The sequence below is a fragment of the Crassostrea angulata genome, chromosome 1, assembly GCF_025612915.1.
Source record: "Crassostrea angulata isolate pt1a10 chromosome 1, ASM2561291v2, whole genome shotgun sequence".
NCBI classification, from domain to species: Eukaryota; Metazoa; Mollusca; class Bivalvia; order Ostreida; family Ostreidae; genus Magallana; species Magallana angulata.
In genome coordinates, this window is record NC_069111.1 from 21,359,092 (window position 1) to 21,381,800 (window position 22,709).

A 22,709-nucleotide genomic window follows, 5' to 3' on the forward strand; every position below is an offset into this window, starting at 1 on the left:
CTCAGCCTCATAGGTCTCATTTATGCACTTTTCTTTTAATTTTCAGTTGATGACCAAGTTGAGTTATTCTAAAAGAAATTGGTGACAGTGTGGCAAGATGCCCTTTATCTAATGAATACAGTCTTTAACTATCGATCAAGGGTCCAGAAAAATGCACATTTATTCTTTAAATATCAAAAACTCATTTTGCTACAATGGATATCTGAAAAGATTTTGTTATATAAAGGAGTATATCTTGAAATAGGTTCTTGTTCGATGTTGACTTGGATACATGTAACGAAAAAAATCTAAAACAAAACGCTTTTAAAATAAGTTGTGTATTTTAAGCCCATCATCATCTAGGTTCACTGCATATGTTTTAGCTTTGACTAAGTTTTACCTACAGTTTCTCTCTTTCTTGAAATAAGCACTTCAAAAAAGTAAAGTTTTCACAAGTTTTGTAATTATTTGATGTAATTTAATGTATGTAACTTTGTAACATTTTTTACTGAACGTGCACAAACATATATATGTACATGAAATTTATAACATTTTTAATGGGTACAAAAACGTCTATGTGCATGAAATTTGAAACATTTTTAATGGGTACAAAAATGTCTAATACAATGAAGTCGCCAATTCCGGGTCACGTAATACTGTTTTGTAAATATTTTGCAAAGTTGTTCAATTTTTATTTTATACTATATACATATTGAAAGTACAGTTTGTGATCTATTAAACAGTCATTCCTTTTTTCAAAATGAATTCCCAGGAACAATATTTACGGAGGTATTTTAACAAGGCCATTTCCGTGTCATGTGACTTTAAGGTATCTGTAATGTCGGGGAATCGTTTTGGAAAACGATTTTTATTAATTTGTAGCATTGAAAAAATATTGCCACTCAGGAAAAAATATTTAAAACCAATGATACACAAGTAACAGGGACCCATTTCTAAATGTAAATGAGGGCAGTGATTCAGAACGAAATAAATCATTGTGTGACACTAAAATATAATAAAAGCAAAAAAATCAAAACAAATAACGAACAAGATAAATATGATGACAACAGAGTGGTATGGAATATTTTATTCAATTTATTTTTTCTTCTTTCCCTCTTACATGTTATCGTAAAACCACAAAAAATGTGTTTCAGGAAAACTGACCCGCAATTGGGGAAACTCCTTCAGTTTGATTTATCAATAAGTGTAAATTTAATTGAGCACTTATTATAATGAACAATTTCTGACGGATAACTGAATGCATGTGCAATATTACACAGCTATTATTTAATATACGGTCACAACTTTCACATCAACCACACTGCAGCGTAAATAACAAAAGTAGCATGTCGAAGATGAGTGAAAATCTTGATCTCAAAAGCGCTTGATTCCTAATTTTGTTTCTCGGGTGGTCTGTAAATGTTTTCCTTCAAATATTTTTTACTGATCATATACAGAAAGGCCCAAAGACTGTGATCAGTGTATAAAGTTTTGTTTGCTTCATTTTAAACAATTTGACATGAAAATTATAGGAGTGACCCGGAATTGGCGACTTCACTGTAGTATGTACATGAAATTTGAAGCATTTTTAATGGGTACACACATGTCTATGTACATGAAATTTGAAACATTTTTAATGGGAACATTACAAACATGTCTATGTACATTTATACAGATGGTTTCTGTCTATGTACATTTAGATCATCCCAAAAGCCCTAGTTTCTTGATTTTACTACTCGTATCATTTTCAGGAAGCAGTTTCTGCACTCTTCTCTGAATTTTTGGCTCATAAAACTGTAAATGATGGGATTCATAGACATACTAAGTAGGTAAGATCTCAAGACAAAGTGATAAACAGCCTTTCCAGTGTAAGACAGAGTAAAGTAGTACGGAGGGTTTATATATCTAATAATAACTATGACGCAATACGGGATAAAAGAGAGCATAAACAGGAGCGTCACTGCAAACAACATCACGGTGATCTTGATCATTCTGGCCCGCCGGACCTCTTCGCTTTGAACAGACATTGATCGCTGTCTATTATATTTCGCGCGCTTCTCAGCAGCGGTGTTGCTATTTGTCGCTTTGATGGACCGCTTTGTACTGGAGTTCAGACCCTTCGTCTCATCGTCGCTGTCGGACTTCTCCATACTATTTCCATGGTTGTTCGCGAATTTCTTTAAGATTGAGGGACTTTTCCCGGAGCTTTTGTCGTCAATGAAGACGTCCTCGGTGTGAGACTGACTGTTGCTTTGACTTAACTTCCTCCCCGCGTCTGTCACTTTGCATAGAAAACCCGAGCCTCTCTTGATTACCTGATAACCGATCAGGCTGTAGAATGTGATTAGAGTGACGTCAATTGACAGGTTACCTGTCAGAAGAACTATGACGAATGCCAAAGGATAGTCAGTTTTTACGTACGAGTCTTCAATCAGGCAAACATGGCCGACGACATAGATTGGGGGTTTTAAGGGTGCTGGAACCGTTTGTATACCGTACACGACTAACGCAGGCCAAGCAAACAGGATAGCGATGAAGGCACCCACAAACACGATCATTTTGGCTTGTTTCGTAGACATCTGTTTTTTGAGAGGTCGGCAAATACTCATATAGCGATCAACCGCTATTCCAAGAAGTGTAAAAGAGGAGCAGTTGTTCATCATAAACGTCAAAAAGCGCGAGAATTTACACAAAACACTATTGGTGGTTTGAAACCAGTTGAGCATGAAATAGAGCTCCGTTGGAGTTGTGATGAAACAGTTTATCAAATCGAACGCAGCCAAGGCCAAGATGAATACCCTGGAAGTGGTTTTCCTCCAGCGGGTAAAATAAATGTAGAAAACGATCAGGTTTCCTAGACAGCCTATTACAAGCATAACAATGGTGTAGATGAAACTTGGTATGTACACTTTGTCGAAAACAAAATCGTTTATTTGCACCACATATTTCTCATCATGAAGATATACCGGTAAAACCGATGACCCCGAGGAACCGTTAACGTTCGTAACGTTTGTTGTATTATCAGCATCCATGTCATTTGAAGCTACAAGAGTAAAATAAAAAAAGATATATCAAAAATTGTTTCAATTACAAATGTTTATAATTTAAGCAACAATTTGATATAACAATTAGATTTATTATGCCCGTTCTACCTTGATTTAAAGCCGTTTTAATCCACTTCAAGTTTTAAAAAGGTGTCTTGGTTGCATAAAACTCCCCTTTATGAAATTTCACCATATATACGTGTAATGAAACGACTATCCGGAGGTTTTAAAACCGAGAAGTACTTACTGGTTTACTTTATAGTTTTACTTATGTTACACCAGGAAGTGACGCGATCTCGGTGTTTTGACTGAACTCGTTTTGGCATGTTTTTGTAAACAAACAATTTTCCATACCAGATCTATTGTTTTGAATTCAATAATGATGTTAATTTATTTCAGAATAGTAAATAAACAAATATACTTTTTCAATTGCTGCCGGATAATTATAACATAATTAGACATACTGCGCATAAATAGACTTCCTCTCTATATCCTCTCCGACGAATGTCAAGTTATCAAGATTGCTTGTAAGATACTCCACTTGAAAATGTATAATCATTAAAAAGATCTTATCGATTTTGTCAGAAAACGAAGATATCTTGTCCAATTGTAGAAAATGATCGACCATCTCGACGTCACGATTTTCACCATTGATGTTCGACCTCATTCCATGCATCAATTTCTGTTGACAACTTTTATAAGAATTATAACACAAAACAAGGCTTAGCCTCATACCTACATGTATCTGTAGGTAATGTTTACATTTAGACAATATCTGTTTATTATCATGCTCATCTGTGATCATTTGAATACAAAATGATGGAAAAATTGATTATGGCATGTACAAAATTGCTTCCCTATAGATCACTTGCCAAAAATATCCAATCAGGTTAGCTTTGCTTATCAACTGTAACATTTTATAACCGTACAAATCAAAATCCAGCCTTCCGACTAAGAAACTAATGTTGAGCTATATGCTGGTACCTTGTGTTACAAAGAGTATACTAGTACCCGCAGTTCAGAAAAATCGGACATTTTTAGGTCACCTGAGTCACTCAGGTGACCTATTGCTATTGGTCTTCGTCCGTCGTCGTGCGTTGTGCGTCGTGCGTCTGTGCGTCGTGCGTCGTGCGTTAACAATTTTACATTTTTAACTTCTTCTTGAAAACTACCAGGCCAATCGTTACCATTTTTGGTGTAAAGCATCTCTATGGTAAGAAGAATCTAAATTGTGAAATTCATGGCTCTACCACCCCTGAGGTGCCACGGGCGGGGCCAAATATGCAAAAAAAGCCAAATTTTCAAAAATCTTCTTCTCTACTCCCACGCATTTGAGGAAAAAACTAGATGCATGGTTATGTTGTCCATGAAGCCCTCTACCAAAATTGTGAAATTTATGGCCCCTGGGTCAGGGGTTCTGGCTCTAGGGTGGGGCCAATGTGGCCATATAGTAAAAATGTATTTAATCTTAGAAAATCTTCTTCTCTACTACCATATACATTTGTAGAAACCTAAATGCATGATTATGATGTCCATGAAGCCCTCAACCTAAATTGTGAAATTCATGACCCCTGGGTCAGGGGTTCAGGCTCTAGGGTTGGGCCAATATGGCCATATAGTAAAAATGTATTAAATCTTAGAAAATCTTCTTCTCTATTATCATATATATTTGTCAACAACTAAATGCATGATAATGATGTCCATGAAGCCCTCAACCTAAATTGTGAAGTTCATGACCCCTTGGTCAGGGGTTCAGGCTCTAGGGTTGGGCCAATATGGCCAAATAGTAAAAATGTATTAAATCTTAGAAAATCTTCTTCTATACCCCCATATATATTTGTTAAAAACTAAATGCATGATTATGATGTCCATGAAACCCTCTACCAAAATTGTGAAATTCATGACCCCTGGGTCAGGGGTTCAGGCTCTAGGGTGAGGCAAATATGGCCAAATAGTAAAAATGTATTAAATCTTAGAAAGTCTTCTTCTCTACTCCCATATATATTTGTTAAAAATTAAATGCATTGTTATGATGCCTATGAGGGCCTCTACTAAAATTGTGAAATTCATGACCCCTTTGTTAGGTGTTCAGGCTCTAGGGTTGGGCCAATATGGCCATATAGTAAAAATGTTTTAAATCTTAGAAAATCTTCTCTACTCCCACACATGTGGGCAAAAAAAAATGAATACATGGTTATGATATCCACAATCTCCTTGACCTAAATTGTGAAATTCATGGCCCCTGAGTCAGGGGTTCAAAACATGAAGGGGAGGTGGGGGCGCAATATGGCAATATAGTGTTAATGCATATAATGTTTAAACATTTTCTTCTCTATTCTCACACATCTGTATAAAAAAACTGACTAATAATTATGTTTACCAGGAAGTCCTCTACTGAAATTTTAATTTTCATGTCCCTTCAAGGATGGGTTTTGACTCTAGGGCAGGGCCAAAATGGATGTATAGATGTTAATGCATATAACGTTAAAAAATTATTTTCTTTACTCCCACACACCTGAAAGGAAAACTGAATTCATGATTTTGTAGACCAGATCTTTTAGTTTTTCACCAAAATAATAGGTTTCACAGTTCTTTTTGAAACGTGGTTGTCATTACAAATTTATAATTTTTCTACTCCAGTATGAAACCTAATTAATTAGATGCATATATGAGACTCCATGACAAGTTTGTGTATGGGATATATGCTACTCAGGTGACCGTTAAGGCCAATTGGCCTCTTGTTTAATTCAAACTTTGTCGTGGATAGAATTGGCCGGGGTGTGCCAAATGTCGTGGATTTGTTCAAATTGGTCACTTCCTGTAGTTTACGTGTGTTTTTTGTTCTTGTTACCTGTTTTAGTATTTTTTGTTTTCAATTCTTGTTTTAGTTTTGTTGTTTACGTTCCTATTAAGCTCGAATTTTCATTTTCTCTATTTGACATCTCACCGACAAGTGACTGTCGTTATTATAATTATAAATAGTGCCTGTTTGGGAGGGTAACAGTTGAAATTGACACCCAAAGAAACCATTGTCAACCGACGCGAAGCGGAGGTTGACAATGGTTTTCTCGGGGTGTCAATTTCAACTGTTATCCTCCCAAACAGGCATTATTTATTTTATTATACTGAATGTCTGAATTTTAGAGAATATTTTACTGCTTTACGTGAATTCTACGGCGAACCGTACGCGCATAATTTACTCGCATGTAACAATTCGTTGTGTTACCCGTTGCTAGGTGTGTTGCTAATGCTAAGGGTAATAGAACGGATTATCAACTGATTCTTAACCAATCAGATTTCAGTATTTAACATAAAAGTATGATAAAACATATTATACCAGTTTTGCTGTTACGCAAAGTAAATCTAAAAATACTCCTTTTTAAGTTGTGCGGGTCAAATAATATTTATAACAGTAATACTTTACATAAATGTACTTATATGTACAATGGTCGTAATGTGCCCTAAAATCGGCTACAGCATCCTTCTTTGTGATTGGATACGAATAGATTACAATAATTTATATTTTCTTTATGTCTTTCTTTGTGTCTTTTACTCAGTATTCCTATTATAAAAGGGGGCAACTACGAAATAGTATTACGTATATTCTAAGACACAGGAAACACATACATGATGAGGATAGGAAAAAAATGAGGGGGTGGATGCAAAGATCAACTGACTGCTCTAGTTAAAATATAAAGCTGAACATATTAAGTATGAAATTAATATAAATATTATGAATTAACATTAATGTTTTTTTAGAGTATCAAGCATTTGTGACATATTTGAACCCGGATATAATGGTAATTCAACAACTAAAAGCTAAGCTTAATAGTTGATTTGCACACGGTTCAGAAATCTACATAATTATCATCCAAGTCTTGTATTTAAAATGTTACTTTACAATCATGTAACCATTTTCTGTGCAGTCACTTCCATCAACTACAAATTACAAAGAATGAGTATATCTACCTAGAAACAAAACTGTCCCTCGGAGGTTAGATTGCGAATTGCCTTCGAATAAATCAAATCAGACAAGCCTCTGAATTACCGGTAAAACAAACATCCAATATGCCTACTGATTTGTTGTAATTGCGAGTCGGTTCAACGCGCAACACAGCAATGTCTGCCGATGGGCTGACGTTAATTCCAGCCGTTAGACACCTGTGGGTTACTTAATTTATAATTATTCAACATTTATTTGATAACAATTTGTGTTGTCAGTAGCAGAACCAACTGGCAGTAGCAATGAATCTATCGTTTGGACCAGCTCCCCGGCTCGTTATCAGCGCAACAGTAGCTGGATATTTGTCTGGGGTCGGAGCGGGGAGAAACCCTGTAGAAACATGGGCGTGATTAATCGGTCTTCCAATGATAAGCTTTTTTGTTGGGGGGTTGTCTATCAGTACCATAAATATGGCCCTCGTAACAAGCTCCCATTGCAAATTATGACAACCAGGAATGGCTTCTGACTCCCTACTTAATTAAATTCCAAAAGTTACCAGTCGGCTATCGCGACTTGGGGTTTTGTAAAATATTTAGAATGCGATTAAATCTTAATTGAACACGGCGCTAATCTATGCCTGCTTCTAATAAGCAGTTGCAAAATCCTTTCGGTAAATATTTGAAAATGTCGAATACTTAATTGTTGACATATGAATTAGATTATGCTACAAATTCTAACCATACGCACTCTTTACGGTGAAATAATTTCCTGTAGTTAATTATGTCCAAAGCGACATTTATTAATTACTTTACTTGGCAAAAACATATAGGTAATTGGTTTGTTAAGCTTTTATAAGCGACAATAACAAGGAATTGATATGGAGGTAAATCTATTGGTAAATATTGCAAGCCAAGTTCTTCCAGAAATGCAGCCATTAAGTAAGATATCGTTTTATAACGAGACTATCCAACTGCTGGAGACCTGCATATCTTGAACGGTTGTACATATTCTAGAGTAACAATAGAAGCTCTGTACAATTTGGGTCACTCAATGGATTACACATTAAGATTTCCTGCACTCGGGAAAAGTATGACAGAGATACTTCAACATCTTAAACTTCAAGAGGACGGTATTTCGCCGCGGTGCCCTGTGCAAAAGAGAAGGAAGAAAAAAAAATACGACAACAAAATCACCAAACAAACAAGAAAAGATATAAACAACGACAACAATATTTGGATCAATACATTAAATCAGTTTCAAGTTGATCTGTCATGCATTTTATTATTTCCGTTTTTTAATTTTAAGAAAAATTAATATACAGAGTATATACGATTTGATTTCGTTCTCACTTCGCACTTGTTAATGTGTACTGCGTAGGTTATTGTCTTACTCGAAATTTCGTCATGATAGTATTATTATGATAAGATCACTGACATTCAAACTCAATTCAACGTCAATAAAGGTTCATCCTAATTCCCTTCCTGAATCCCTTAAAATGCGCACCTAAGAATTACAAATATATAGAAATACAAAACATGGTGTGTGTTTTTTTCCAGACTAGATTAAGGATAGATTGTTTTTAGTCTAGACCGCGGAGGCTTTAACTTGTTGCCGGTGGATGAAAATTGTGGGTTCGATTACCGACCACGACAGGCTGAATACATTGTACATGTTGACAGTTTCTTCGTTTAGACGATTGTAAAGAGAAAAGATGAACTGAAGCCCCATGGCACTGCTGGACCTACAACTTGAAAAGAAAACAGACCATGTCACACAATTGCACGTTTTTGCATGCATAGGCGTCGGAACCGGGGGGGCTAGGGGGGGCTTAGCCCCCCCACTTTTTTTGCTAAGTTATACCTAACCATTACAAACATAGCATAATAGAGGGTTCAGCCCCCCCACTTTTTGTCGTAGGAAAGATTATTGTTCCTAAATTTATCTTGAAAGATTGAGAAGTTAGATTCAGAAGCATACTAGCCTCCCCCCCCCCCCCCCCCCCCCCCCCCCACGGATTAGGAATTTCATGATTTTGGAGAAAAAAAAATTTTGGTAAGTAATTTTTTTTTTGGGAAGTATAGGTATCCTAAAGTATAGGTATACTCCCCCCCCCCCCCCCCCCCCCCCCCCCCCCACGGATTAGGAATTTCATGATTTTGGAAAAAAAAATTTTGGTAAGTAATTTTTTTTTGGGAAGTATAGGTATACTCCCCCCCCCCCCCCCCCCCCCCCCCCACGGATTAGGATTTCCATGATTTTTGGAATTACTCTTTTTTCTCAATATTTCTGAGGATTAGTCTAGCCCCCCCACTTTCAATTTGCTTCCGACGCCTATGGCATGTATCATAAGTTTATCCCACAGATTTATAATAACACAAAGATTCTTACTCAAAATTATACATCAAGTGCTACCCTACCCAGAATTGAAGTTATTTTCCGATTTTAGAAGAAAATCAGCCCCCAAGCGCCCGGGACCCGTACCTATACATGTATACCATTGCATCGAGTGAAACGAATTTTCATGAGATTGACGCCGTATACACGGTGAGTATTAAGAGAGCCATGTAATGTTTGATTTTGTAAGTAAATCAGGAGGTAGAAAACACTTAACCATTGCGTTTTCTATATAAGCGAAAATGACTGCATTTCAGGGGAAGCTATAAGCACTCAATGGATTATGGCTTTAAAACTTTGTGTTAGTTTTACTCTGTGTGGCTAATTTTGATGACAGAAACTAGTTCTATATAGAGTATGGGTCTGAACATGACTCCTTTCATCCTAAGAATTGGGAGGTTGCCGTTAAACATTATATTTAGGGGGTTTTTTATAGCCAAAACCCCAAACACATGAACGTGAGAAGATGACAGATATAGTTACAAGACTGTCATTTTTACATTCTTTCCATGAGCGTTCCTTCTTCACTGAAACAAAGAAAAAACTTCTTATATAGTATACTTATAAACTTCAGATAGAAGTTAAAATGCTCCAGTTGATAAGTACTAATAGTCTCGTGACAGTTTACTTGTATGTTCGTGGCAACTTATAAAAAAAATACCATAGAGAGAGAGAGAGAGAATTTAAAAAAGAAATTACTCTGACTAAATATTCAGGTTTGTGTTTTTCTAGAATTTTTGTCTTGATTATTTTTTCCCGATTTTCCGGACCGCCAAAATAAATCATTATTTGGTGCCAAATTTTGTCTCCTTGACAGCTATTAAAACTCAACCTGTTTGTAATGCCTATGCCAAGAAGATAGGATGTTTTGAACACACGTCAAAATTATATGGCACTTAAATACGGGACAAAGGTAGGTACATACGGAATTTGTTAAATTAACCACGCTATTTCTGCAATCGGTTGTGTTAATTCTAGTAAAATGGAAGTAATCTGCGATAAGGCCAATGCCTGTTTTCAGAAGAGAAATTCCTTTTCGTAGATATAGCTACTATAATTTAATCTAATGCCATAAAAGTGTAATTTTTCTAAACCTTATACAAACATTATTTATAAGGCGTCTTCTTTTATTGAATTAACACTATAACCTTCAGGCGGGCCGCTTAGGGCAAAAGATACGCGTTTCTCTGATATAGTTGCCTCTTTTTTTTAAATTTTAATTGCAGTAAAAGTTGAAATAGAATGCTTTTGTACAGCTTGCAACTTGTTGACATGAAACATGCACCGAATTTTCCCTTAGGGTTGTAGTATTTATTGATACTGTTTTTTGATGAACAAAGTAATCTTCTTCTTCGTCGTCTTCAAATATATGCCATTTACTTAAATACATTTAATTTGATCTTTTTGGCTATGAAAACAAGAAATTATCAGATAGAATTGCAATGTTCATTGATAGATCGTTTGACTGATTTGGGTTTTTAACGCTTTCAAGAATATTTTGCCAGTACAGATTGTATCAATATTTCATTTAATATTTGATAAAGGAATCGATTGTTTGTTCTTTAATGGAAATTATTAAGAACAGAATAATAATAAGTATATATTAAATACATGTAAGTTTATTAGTTAGAATAATAAAAATAAAATTTGTTAAAACTGGAAGGAGTTAGTTTCGTGTTATAGTAACAAGCACTGGCATTTACGAACAGATTTCAACTTTTCGTACATCTACTTGAGAGTTAAATTTTTGTTTAACTCTATATACACTTCATTCATTTGATATAAAACTCGAGAGCTTGTATCCGGAAGGAGGAAGACTCAACTCAAAAATCGTGACTTACATTTGTAGCTCAGATCTAGCGATACCCTTTACACTGTCTTTTTAACGTTTTTACTGTCGATCAAATTCTAGGAATTTTGTGCATCTTTTAGAAATAAACTTCAGTTCTTTTTTTATGGTTGTTTTATTTTCCTACTATTTCATTACCGGAAATTCATTCTAAATTGACCAGTCTGTTCAGTCAGTTGTTCCGGATGTACAAAATGCAGCCCCAACATTATTATTTACTTTTATATGGTAAACAATTGTTTGCAAAGGAGCAACATGTAAAGTTGTATCTAAATGTTATTTATTGATAGTGATAACACAACTTTTAAAATTAAAATTCTTTTGGTCGTGTATGGGGTTTTTTTTTTTTGGGGGGGGGGGGGATAGGAATTTTATCGGATTTTCCAGTAATTGCAGGTCAACTAAAATCCCAGCTGTTGAGAATAAATGTTTTGTGACAAGTGACACTTAATGGTGTAAAAGGTTAGTGATTATGCAATAAGGAAGTGTAATGCACAGCTGAAGTATTTCAATTTTACCCAAATCAACTACCAAAAGTGCACAAAGTAACACTGACTGCTTGATTTTAAAAGAATATAACTATTGTTATTATACTTTCATGTTAAATACTGAAATCTGATTGGTTTAGACGCAGTTGGTAATCCGTTCTATTACCCTCAGCGTTAGCAACACACTTGGCAATGGGTAACACAACGAATTGTTATATGCGCGTAAATTATGCGCGTACGGTTCGCCTTATAATTCACTTAATTTCAATGTAAAAGCAGTAAAATTTTCTTAAAAAATAAGACATTCAGTATAATAATAAAATAAATAGTGCCTGTTTGGGAGGGTAACTGTTGAAATTGACACCCCCTCGAAAACCATTATCAACCTCCACTTCGCGTGGATATGTAACATATATATATTTTTACACTTAATCTAGGCTTTTTTGGTTTTAAGCGAAATGAGAAAATTTCAAAGCATACCAAATGAAAATAAACAACCTTCATTGTATTTTTTAACCCGCTTTATTTGAACATTTATTAAATATAATACATAGTTAATGAAAATCAGTCAAATGTTCTGATAGTGTGCGTATTTTTCTCAAAGGATTAAAAAAATTTAAAACATCTAAGCAATTATATTTTTCAAATCATGAATTGCAATTCATAATACCGTAAGTATTTCTGAAATATAAGTTACTAAACACCTTTGCATTTCAACTTAAACTTTTATTCAAAGCAATTGCATGCATTTATCGTTCTATCATGCATTTTATGTTCATGAGCTCCTTTTACTTAGACATAACCACTTTTGAGTAAGAACACTGTGCCAGATAATTATGCCAGAGCCGAAGTGGCATTTTTGCATTTTTGCACCCGTCTAAGCTGCATATATCGAAAAATTCAAATATGCCACACGATAGATCATTGCTTAAAAAGTGTACAACCACCTTTGTTATCATCGTAACTCACCTGTCAGGCGAGATATTTACCTTTCAAAAATAATTTCCTACAGGAAAATCATTTTTCCCATAGAAAACAATATTCCTACAGGAAATTTGAAATTTCCTATCGGAATACAAGAACTTCCTACAGGAATTTCAATTCAGACAGGATTTGTTAAAATCCGATAGGAGATTTTAGTTTCTTTATAAGAAAACCACCTGTCTGAATCAAATTCCCACAGGAAATACCATTCTCCTACAGGAAAGATATTTCCTCTAGGATTTTTAGACAATCCTATAGGATTGTCAATATTTCCTGTAGGAGAATCTTTTCTCCTATGGGAATTATAATTTTCCTACGGGATATTAAATTTAAAAGGTAAATATCTCACCTGTCAGATGAAACACACTAAAAACAAAAGTGGTTATTTACTTTCTAGACAATGGTCTATGAATTTTTTCCGAAACTGCCTCTTAAGCGGGTGCAAAAATGCCACCTTGTCACTGGCATAATTATCCGGCACAGTGTTTAAAGTCATGTCTGAGTTCAAGTGTATGTGAGAATGACCAATAATTTCCGACGATGACAATTGATAAGCTAATATTGGACATTACTATTATATGTTACATCTAAAATTTGTAACAGTTTAAACGTTCATTACATTTTATTACGTCCTTACTGTATTTCCTTTTTCGTATTTGGGAAGTCTTTCTTATATATACATGTTTTCTGTTTCTTTTCTTTTTTTTACATCAAAGTATCATGATGTGGCCAAATATCTAAAGTACCAAGTCTCAAATAAATCATGTAGTTTATTTTTACATAGATAAGATACCCTATATGGTACCAACTTCAATTTATACTACAATGAGTCATTCAAATGAAAATACGTACAAAAGAGAACACAGTAAATCCACAGATAAATGTTAGATCAAGTATATTTCAAATATTTCAACAAGTCCGATGATATATGTATTGATAATACGTACGCACAACAAAAAATTAGACAATTGTTTGCTGATTTTTAAGAACCAATAATTGAATGAATTTAATGGCCGAAAATGAAATAGACAGACCTATACCAAACTGATGTTTGACAAACTACCATAAGTACAAAGCCTTGTTAAAAATACTCTAATTACCGCGTGCTCGTTGTTATGACAGTGTGTTCTTCTTAATTTTTACACTATATCCATTGCATCAAATGAGTTTTACTTCAAATTTAATCCGTATGTTTCGTTTTTCTATACAACATATCCCTCTAAATCTAATGGGGTTTATCCACTGTGGATAAACCTTGATAATTCGTGCAGCTTATTTCATCGGGCTCGGTCTCCTTATTTTTCAAATTTCTCGAACTGCGCATGTCCTCTAGAATCTTTTTGATCAAAGCAGACGTCGTATAAATTAAAAATCAGACAAATAGCTTAAATATATTTTATAAATCTTTATTCACGAACGATTCTTTTGAGATTTTCACATATCAATTTGCTTTGTGAGAAACAAATACAATTACAGTAAAGTTAGGCCTATATCAAAGAAATTGTTTTCAAGTTTTAAAGGTGAAAGTAGTTTTTGTTTGAGAATGCAATTTTTTAAAATTGAAACATTTATGTTGAAAGCACGATGTCGCTAACATAGAAAAGTTCATTTATATAGTAATGAAAATTCCATCTCAATAGTTTAAAGGAAATAGAAAAATAATCTATTATGTATTACTAAAAGTGTTGAAAAACGTTAATACCTTTCCTTATTTTTATTTTATACATTTTACTTTATCAATTAACAAAATGTGCGTTTTGTAAAATTTACTTACATAATTGCATAATAATTTATGAAACTGTTACATCATGATACTCTGTAAATAACAATGTACTTAAATTTAACAGTAACATGAATGACTTGATGTCATTTAATATAAATTGTGCAAAAACATTTTAAAATTATTACAAATACATAAATCATATACATGATTCTTATCATTACACGTAGTACGAAAATAACACACAACACTGGCTTCATTTTCACACATAATGTTTTTATATTACTGCCAACATACTTACGCATACTTTTCACTCACACTCAAAATTTAAAATTAACACTGCAAGTTCGAAAACTTGAACATCCTTATGACACATCCTGTGATTGTCTTATATTTAAACTGTTTATTGTAAAAGACGGATTTGCCATTTGGAAAGAATCATGAGATTGTAGTTTCGCACTTAGTGTCATGTCTTTGGCTTCCGGATGTTCATCGTCATCATCGACGTCATCAATGTCGATATCTTCTGATTCCGGGTCAAGGTCGTACATATCGTCGTTTGGCGCAATGGAATTCTCCGGTACTCCGGCGCTACCCTTATTCGTTTCCTCGCCGCTTTTTCTATAAGTATCGTTAGCTTTCTTGCTTCTTTTCCATTTCATACGTCTATTTTGGAACCAGATTTTGACCTGTAATTTCCGAAAAACTGATATTAATATTTGTTCATGACTGGATATTTTTTCAAATAAGATTTTTTTTTTTGGTCAGAGCTTCATGATACGTGTATTTGCTGGACAATGTCTCTGGGAAACTTTGGAATTCATCATACTGGTTACAATTTTTGCCGATTGATTAAGTCATTAGGATGGAAAATCCGCAGGACATTAACACAAGTCTAGGTGTTCACCCAGCACCTGTTTGATAGGTGGGGATGTGTGTATCAATACCCCCACGAAAATTAACCCTGTTCATGCTTGACAACAACATCACCGAGGGCTCGTAAAACTCCAAAATCAACAAGAAACCCTCACAAAACTCCCCTTTCGTTGTCAACATGGTAGCTGGTAATTAATTTCTGCTAGGGTTGATAAGCACTGACAGGATGGTAGGCCTGCAGGGTGGTTTGAGATTTTTGCTTCGATGTCTTAACTGTAGAATTGGATTTTTAAAATTCAAAATATTTGTTTTAATTGTATAGAGAGTAAGGCCTTTCAAAATCAATTGCTAGTATATCGGGTCTAAGAAAAGTAGAATATTAGAGACATATATAAGGTAAATACTACAATAGTTATTCGTAAAATGTTTATTTATCTTGAATTCCTCAAAACCTGTAGACAACAACATGGCAGGAGAACATTTCGCAATTTTTTTAAAAATATCTTACCTTTTTTCTATAATACAATAGCAGTGTCTATATTATAACCTTTGAGCTTGATGACTAGAACTGTTTTAGCTTGTTGTCGATTATATCACATATTCAATGTGGTCAGAGAATACTTTGTCTTACTATATCGTCACCAGAAGTGTCAAAGTAATGTTAGGAGGTTTTTATTTTTGCAAAAAATTGTTCAAATCGCGACAAACTAGGTCAAAATGATTCACACTAATTCCTGCTAAGTCAGGATGACTCATTGTGTACTGCATATTTGCTCAGTCTTAAGCTATATTTAAAGTGTTCTAAATAAATTTTAAATACATCAGTTCAAGTACATGTCGATATTAAAAAAAACATTGTATTTTGTTTTAAATAAACTTAATGTACAACCCATATTAGATTGACACCTTAATTATATTGAACTTCGTTAACACATTGTGGATTAAACTTATAAAATGATATAATTCATAAATGATGGTTTTTATTACTCAATATATAATCAGTCCTTCAAATATTAGACCCAGCTTGAAAATATTTCATGATTATTTATTTATTATGTTCCGGCTTGAAGAAACACTTTAAGTATCCTATTATAAAGAGTGTACAACATATGTCTGATTTTATGCTATGTAAGATATCTAAAAATAAAAGTAAAAGCAATAGTTTTACATTTATTTCCAAAAAAATTTTTGGATAATTAATCGGTCCGTACTTTTAGTATCCTTGTGAAGATTTAACTAAGGACAGTATCCTCAATCTATTTATAAATGTTACCCATGTTAACTTACATTTTCTTTAGCTAAACTTGAAACCAAAATTCTAAATTCGAAACTTAACTTTCTAAAACTAAGGTAACTTTTATTATAATGTATAAAGGTTTTTTGAAGACTCATTATCGTTTTCTACATACATATTAATGATTTAACATTCAATGCTATGCAGACACAAAATAGCTAAGTTCCAGGGGACAACTAAAATATCATGATATTTCTAAAGCTCAAATAATGTGATAAAGTTAAAGATTCACACAAAAACGGTAGGAAATAAACGTGAATTAAGATTGTTAACACAAATATTTAGGATATACCTGTGTTTCTGTCAACATTAGTGAAGTGGCTACTTCGAATCTTTTGGGTCTCGAGAGGTACTTGTTCATTTTGAACTGTCTTTCTAGTTCCAGGAGCTGTTGGCTTGTGAAGGCAGTGCGGGGCCGCCGTGTCTTACCCAGCAAGTTGGACTGCTGCTGAGCTGCAAGTAAAAATTCACATACTTAACGATTGTAAATATCAAGTATTTTATTTAATTATTTTTAATAAAGTTTTGTACAAATTTAACTTAATTTCATCAAAATATTAATAATTTAGCTATTATTCTTTTGAAGATCATCAAAATATTCTTTCTTATACATGTAACACTTTTTTGATTGTGGACTGTTAAGAAACATTTTGAATCACGTGGCAAAGGAAATAAGACCTTACTAGGATTATTATTTTCATATTAAAGAATGTGTACATAATAACAGTTTCAATCAATGGTTTGAAAGGAAATTGGCTTCATTTGAGTTTTTTCCTGCACGTTTTGGGGTGTGAGTACTATTCATTTGATTAAAATTGACAAAAGATTGTTTGTTTATTCTTTAGAAATCGTGCTTTTTAGCAGATTTCGGAAATGCCGACTGGTAATCTCCTAACCACGACACAGTCTTGCCGTCTTAATCAATTTGAAGCAAATTATCGAAGGAATTTCTTCATTTGGCTAACGGTAATTTATCGTTGAGCGACTACTCGGGCGTCAAATTAGGCGTACACTTTTAATCAAATTGCCAATCACAATGGTTCTGAAATCTGTTTCCATATTTCACAAAAATGTCTTGATGGCAACGGAAATATTGACATTCTAAGGAAGATGTTGCGCGAGGGAGGACTCGTGACCGAAGGGAAATAATCTGTTTATAATTTTGTTAGCAAAACGTTAATCATTCATACTGTTAAATATTTACATTCACAACTTATTTTAACCACATCGGTTTTCTATAAAAACTACTTATCTGATTAATACAAGTGATGTATTGATATATACTGGAGAGGGACTTAAAGTTGCAAGAACATGAAGCCAATCCGTTTGGTCGTACTATATAATATGTTCAAACCAAATTTACCTATTCTAAGTGGTCCATAACATGGTATCACTTATAGAAAAACAGGTTAAATCACAAAAAATAATGTTCTGCAATATTTTCTTTCATTGAATGGGTGCTAATTTGTCTTAAAATATAACTGATATATTTTTAAATAATTATTACTACCTAGAACGATTTTCATATGTTGAAATAGCAAAGTATTATTATAAATACAACTCATTTATAGTATGAATAGTAAAACTCAGATAACATATTATTCAACTTTCCCTTATCTTATCATTCCAAAATTCAAAATAGTATGATTATGTTACACATTTATACAACATTCTTTAGAAGTATCCTGTACACGATTTCTACTACATTACTTTGAAAGAGGGTTGATATAGGCTGCCTGTTACTCAATCCTATTGAATTAGTTTACATAAGAACTAAATTTAAAACAAGAGATTAATTCGCAAGTACAGGTCACATACAATTATGCGCGCCAATGTCTAATTATGTATATGTACATGTACTTTTAATATTGATAATCGAAAGGTATTTCATTCTAGTAAGTTGATCAGATACACCTTGGGTATAAATTATTAGTCTGTTCTCTTTATCATCCATCATGTTTATATCGAATCTGGGTCTTATTCATTTTGCTGTCATCATTTCTTGTGTGTAATAGTCACTAAGTGGTCGTGTAAATGGTATACCATGTCTCTTCAATGCCAGTATGTGGTGTATTTATATGCTTTGTTTAATTTTTATTATTTTTTTTTTGGGAGGGGGGGGTCCTTCATTTTCTTCCATATATTTGACGATAAATTGGAATGGAGCGAAAAGTTATAATATGGTAATAAAGATGTAGTTAATTTTGCAATTTCTAGTAAAAAATAAAGTTCACATGCATAATTTTTTTTAACAATTTAATTATAGAATCGTGACAATCAGCTGTTTACAACATTGATGAACGACAATCGTATGTATGTTAATTTAATTAAGAAATTTAATACACAGGAGGATTTGTTTAATGGCCTAATTAGGCCCATCGTTGAAAGCTTAAGAAATGATACGCACATTTTCTACAATTATCTCATCTTAAAATGACCACAAGTTCTATAGAGCGGCCAATTCGGCTGATTGAGTTTTCAACAACGGTCGTTCTCCGTTCCATTCAAATGGTAATGTTATTAATCGGCGGGCAACGTTACTGGGAGAGAATTCAAACATTCCTTGTCAGCGACTTCGCGGCAAATCGACTGTCAGAAGCGACTAATAGCGCGCCAATTGAAAATTAAATTAGCAAATTGCGAGCCTTTTGCCCGTAGATGCTGGTTTAATTCAATCCTGATGGGGCAACGTTGTTGACTTATATGAGGAGAAAAAATGAATCCAGCTGTCTAATGCGAGAAACCAACATCGGTAATGAAATTTTACTTCCAAATCCTCAACTTTGTTTCACTCGGTTCAAATTGTGACAAATTAATAGATCATCCCCGGAGAGTTCGTGCCGAGAAAATGAACCACGTGATTAAACAGACATATCCAAAGAAATGCCAAATTAGAACACAGTCAATAGATAGACATCTCCCTTTTGCAAACCGATTTTTGCGCTTTTAACGGCAATCGTTATGTTTTTGGTGTTTTTCTTTACTTTATTAATATGTTAAAAAGAAAAACTGAATACATTTTATTCAGTTAATTATGATTTATATAAATATGAAATGAGAATAAAATTATTTATTGTTGCAAAATTATGATTTTTTTGTTTTTGTCGTTTAAATGTTGTTACCATATATTTTACTGTCAGTTGCACGCTTATGGTATTCTCTGCATGAATAATAAAACGGGTTTTTTTTTAATCTTAATTTTCGACAACAACAAAATATTAATGATATTTGGTATGAAATTCAGTGCTGTCTTGTGGTTAAATTTTTCAGTGAACTTATGTTAAAACTTTTAGGATGTAACTCAAAGTATCAAAGACTGCACAATTTATATTGGATACTCGTCATAAAACATTTTCATATAAATAACTTTCTTAATTATATTATTACAGCATTACAGTATATCATTATAGTTTTAATAAAATGTCAATGGAGCGCATTCAAGAGGTGAATACTTTTCGTGTAACTAATAATACTACATAAAACTGGTATGGACCAATGCCTGTCATACAAATGCACTGTGAATTATGACTTCATGTACATAATATAAATGTGAATCCATTTAAAATTCTATGGAGAGAGAAATCGTACTGATTGCCATTTTGTTACAAATCATTTCGTAAACTGTTATAAATAACAATCAATGTTTGTCCTTTTTATCACATCAGGGTAAAAATTTTCAACATTTAACAAAAATAATGCAAATTGACAGTTTTGTTTTATTTGATTGTGTCAAAAGACATCTTCGATGGGTTTATTTTAAAACTGTTATCATATTTTTGTAGTACTTTCTGTGTCATATTATTTAAGACTATAAACCAATCTTGATACCGAACGGGTAAAAATATTTCGAAAAAATCATAGCCCCCATTTTCTGACCGTGTTCAAAGGGTGGGAGCGTAGGTAGCCCAAAGCTCACTACCAAGATTTATCAAATCTTGACCATCGTCCATCTAACCTTTGTGACCCATCGCCCTTCTAATAGTTCGGTGCTAGATACTGCTATCAAGAATGACTATTTAATTCGCCTATCACGGCGATAGTACTCCCAAATCATCCGTCAGATCTCCGCTCTATCATCTTATTTATCATGCTGGACTGATGTAGCCAAATAATGTCGGATCATTTCTTATGCAACCAATGGTTACACAGGAGATTAGTTATCAATCTAAATCCGCTTTAGTTCTAATTTCGGCAAGATAAAGCACACAATATTCGATCAGAAAGAAAGAACTTTCAGTACATCGTATATTGGGAAATGCAGTCAAGATCAGCAAAAACAATTTATTATGACATTAATTTTCATAGTTTATGATAATTTGAATAAATAATGGTGGTTATTGGAATATTTTTTGGTCTTAATTTGTAATCCTGATCAAAATTCAAGTTTATTTATCACTTAACATTATTCAAGAGGATGTCACTAGTTCATTGCAACTTACATACATGTAAAAAAAAATTATCAGAGATAGATTATACTTCAATTGTTAAAATCAGAAAAAGCATTGTGGTCATTCTAAACGAGAAAAGATCCATGCTTTAAAAATTAAACAGGAACAGTTTAAACCGCATTGTATGTGAATGTCACAAATAGTTGTTTCAAACATAATTCATTGTTCATTGCACACATTAAAATATATTTTAATCAAATCTGAATACATTAACATTAAACAGGTACAATTCGACAAAATCTGAATAAAACTAAGTACATTGTAAGCTATGTTTAGCAATACAACATATTAGTGTAATGTATCGTTGTATATATAATACCTTTCGGACATAAACATACTAAGTTAAACACAGATAAATAAACGAAATATTTTTTCATTTAACATTTTTGATCTACATACCCCCTGTAATAATATCGTGTCTGTATTTTACATGAAATGACGAGGGTACTATACGCTTTTTGGTGAATTATAGTTATCATTATTAAATAGTGGTGAACTTTTAATAATAATAATCTTCTATTTAGATTTGATAAAACCGTGATGGTTAAATATTTTCAATGCTTTTATTTCTTCAATAATTTGCTTTTTTAGGGGGGGGATCAAAGTCTGACGATCAACAAGCTTGAATTATAAATTGTATGACTATTCTTTTTAACCATTTTTGACATGATTTATCATTTCATTGCACCTTTAGAAAAATTTTGATAAATGGACTTTAAGTTTCGTGAAAACTCTTTAAAGTTTGCATTTTGTGAGAAAACATGACGATAAACACAACAGATGTGAACGCTATTAAATTGATTGACAAAATTGGCTCTTGAAAAACAGAAAAACATTGAGTAATTGAAAACCACACATTCCAGAAATATTCACCGCAGACAAACAAAAGCTTAGAGTCGTCAGTCCGTCACTTGTGATGCGGAGGGATATTAAAACAATTAACCTGCAAACCGCCTATGATTGGTACTCCTCGCCGCTCTTCGTCTACTGAAGAGGGGGTAAATTAAAAATATAATCCCACTTCAGATATCATAACCCGACAAGAGCGTGAATGCTTGTCAAATTCTAATCCATTCATGGGGGATCCTATGAGGTGTGAGTTAACTTTTTTTGTCATGACTGTACATGCACGTTTAAATTTTCGAATGCTCTGTGAGTGAAGCTTTTGATTTTGTATTGATATACATATTTATGGAATAAATTTGCATCTTCGCGTCACAGGTCATTGTAATAACTAAATTTAGATCTAGTTAGAGATATAATGACCAAGGTAAAAGATACATTGTTTTCAAATCGACTTTGTCCATTTCTTTTGTCAGTTACAATTTGAACAAAGAAAAATTGTTCTTGATTTTTTTTTCTTTAAATTTATTTAGGAACTCATACGTAAATTTCTTAAAATTTTTTTTGGGGTGAATAAGGCGGATAAATGACTATCTAAGGACGGATAAGATGCTAAAATATTAAAATATTAATAAATCTAATAACATTTGTAATAAAAACATTCAAAACAATGAATATTAAACATAACATTGATTTGTAACACATAAATATGTTAAATTATTCAAACATATTGACTTAAACTGGAGTATAACAACACTTCCAAATAGTGTCATTTTTTAGAGCTTCAATGCATTTTATTCTATATAGTGGGTCCTTGCTCCATATTTTTGTTATCCCCATGTAGTCT

At 33.3% G+C, this 22,709-nt stretch overlaps 2 protein-coding genes and 1 long non-coding RNA gene across 4 annotated transcripts in view; 1 reads left to right on the plus strand and 2 right to left on the minus strand.

The window, feature by feature from the left end:
- Positions 1–1,521: 1,521 nt before the first annotated feature.
- LOC128167413 (thyrotropin-releasing hormone receptor-like) lies at positions 1,522–3,512 on the minus strand. 2 transcript variants are annotated; one of them, XM_052833123.1, is made up of 2 exons: positions 3,488–3,512; positions 1,522–3,022 (listed from the first exon to the last, which is right to left on the minus strand). In XM_052833123.1, exons 1-2 carry the CDS (start codon positions 3,492–3,494, stop codon positions 1,695–1,697), a joined length of 1,335 nt encoding a protein of 444 aa, XP_052689083.1. In that variant the 5' UTR covers positions 3,495–3,512; the 3' UTR covers positions 1,522–1,694. The 2 variants fall into 2 exon arrangements, with proteins under 2 accessions (XP_052689083.1, XP_052689091.1); XM_052833131.1 differs by lacking the exon at positions 3,488–3,512 and adding an exon at positions 3,132–3,368.
- Positions 3,513–9,966: 6,454 nt separating this feature from the next.
- Positions 9,967–17,397, plus strand: LOC128167522 (uncharacterized). The gene is made up of 3 exons (XR_008241241.1): positions 9,967–10,076; positions 10,178–10,273; positions 16,951–17,397. It is a non-coding gene; the product is annotated as an uncharacterized LOC128167522 (long non-coding RNA).
- The window catches only part of LOC128167491 (motor neuron and pancreas homeobox protein 1-like), a 16,002-nt gene continuing 6,903 nt past the window's right edge, over positions 13,611–22,709 (minus strand). The window contains exons 2-3 of the mRNA XM_052833251.1: positions 16,864–17,024; positions 13,611–15,090 (exon numbers count right to left, since the gene is read on the minus strand). Of these exons, the coding sequence (XP_052689211.1) occupies positions 14,767–15,090; positions 16,864–17,024 (485 nt within the window). The 3' untranslated portion in view covers positions 13,611–14,766. The remainder of the gene's footprint in view (positions 15,091–16,863; positions 17,025–22,709) is intronic.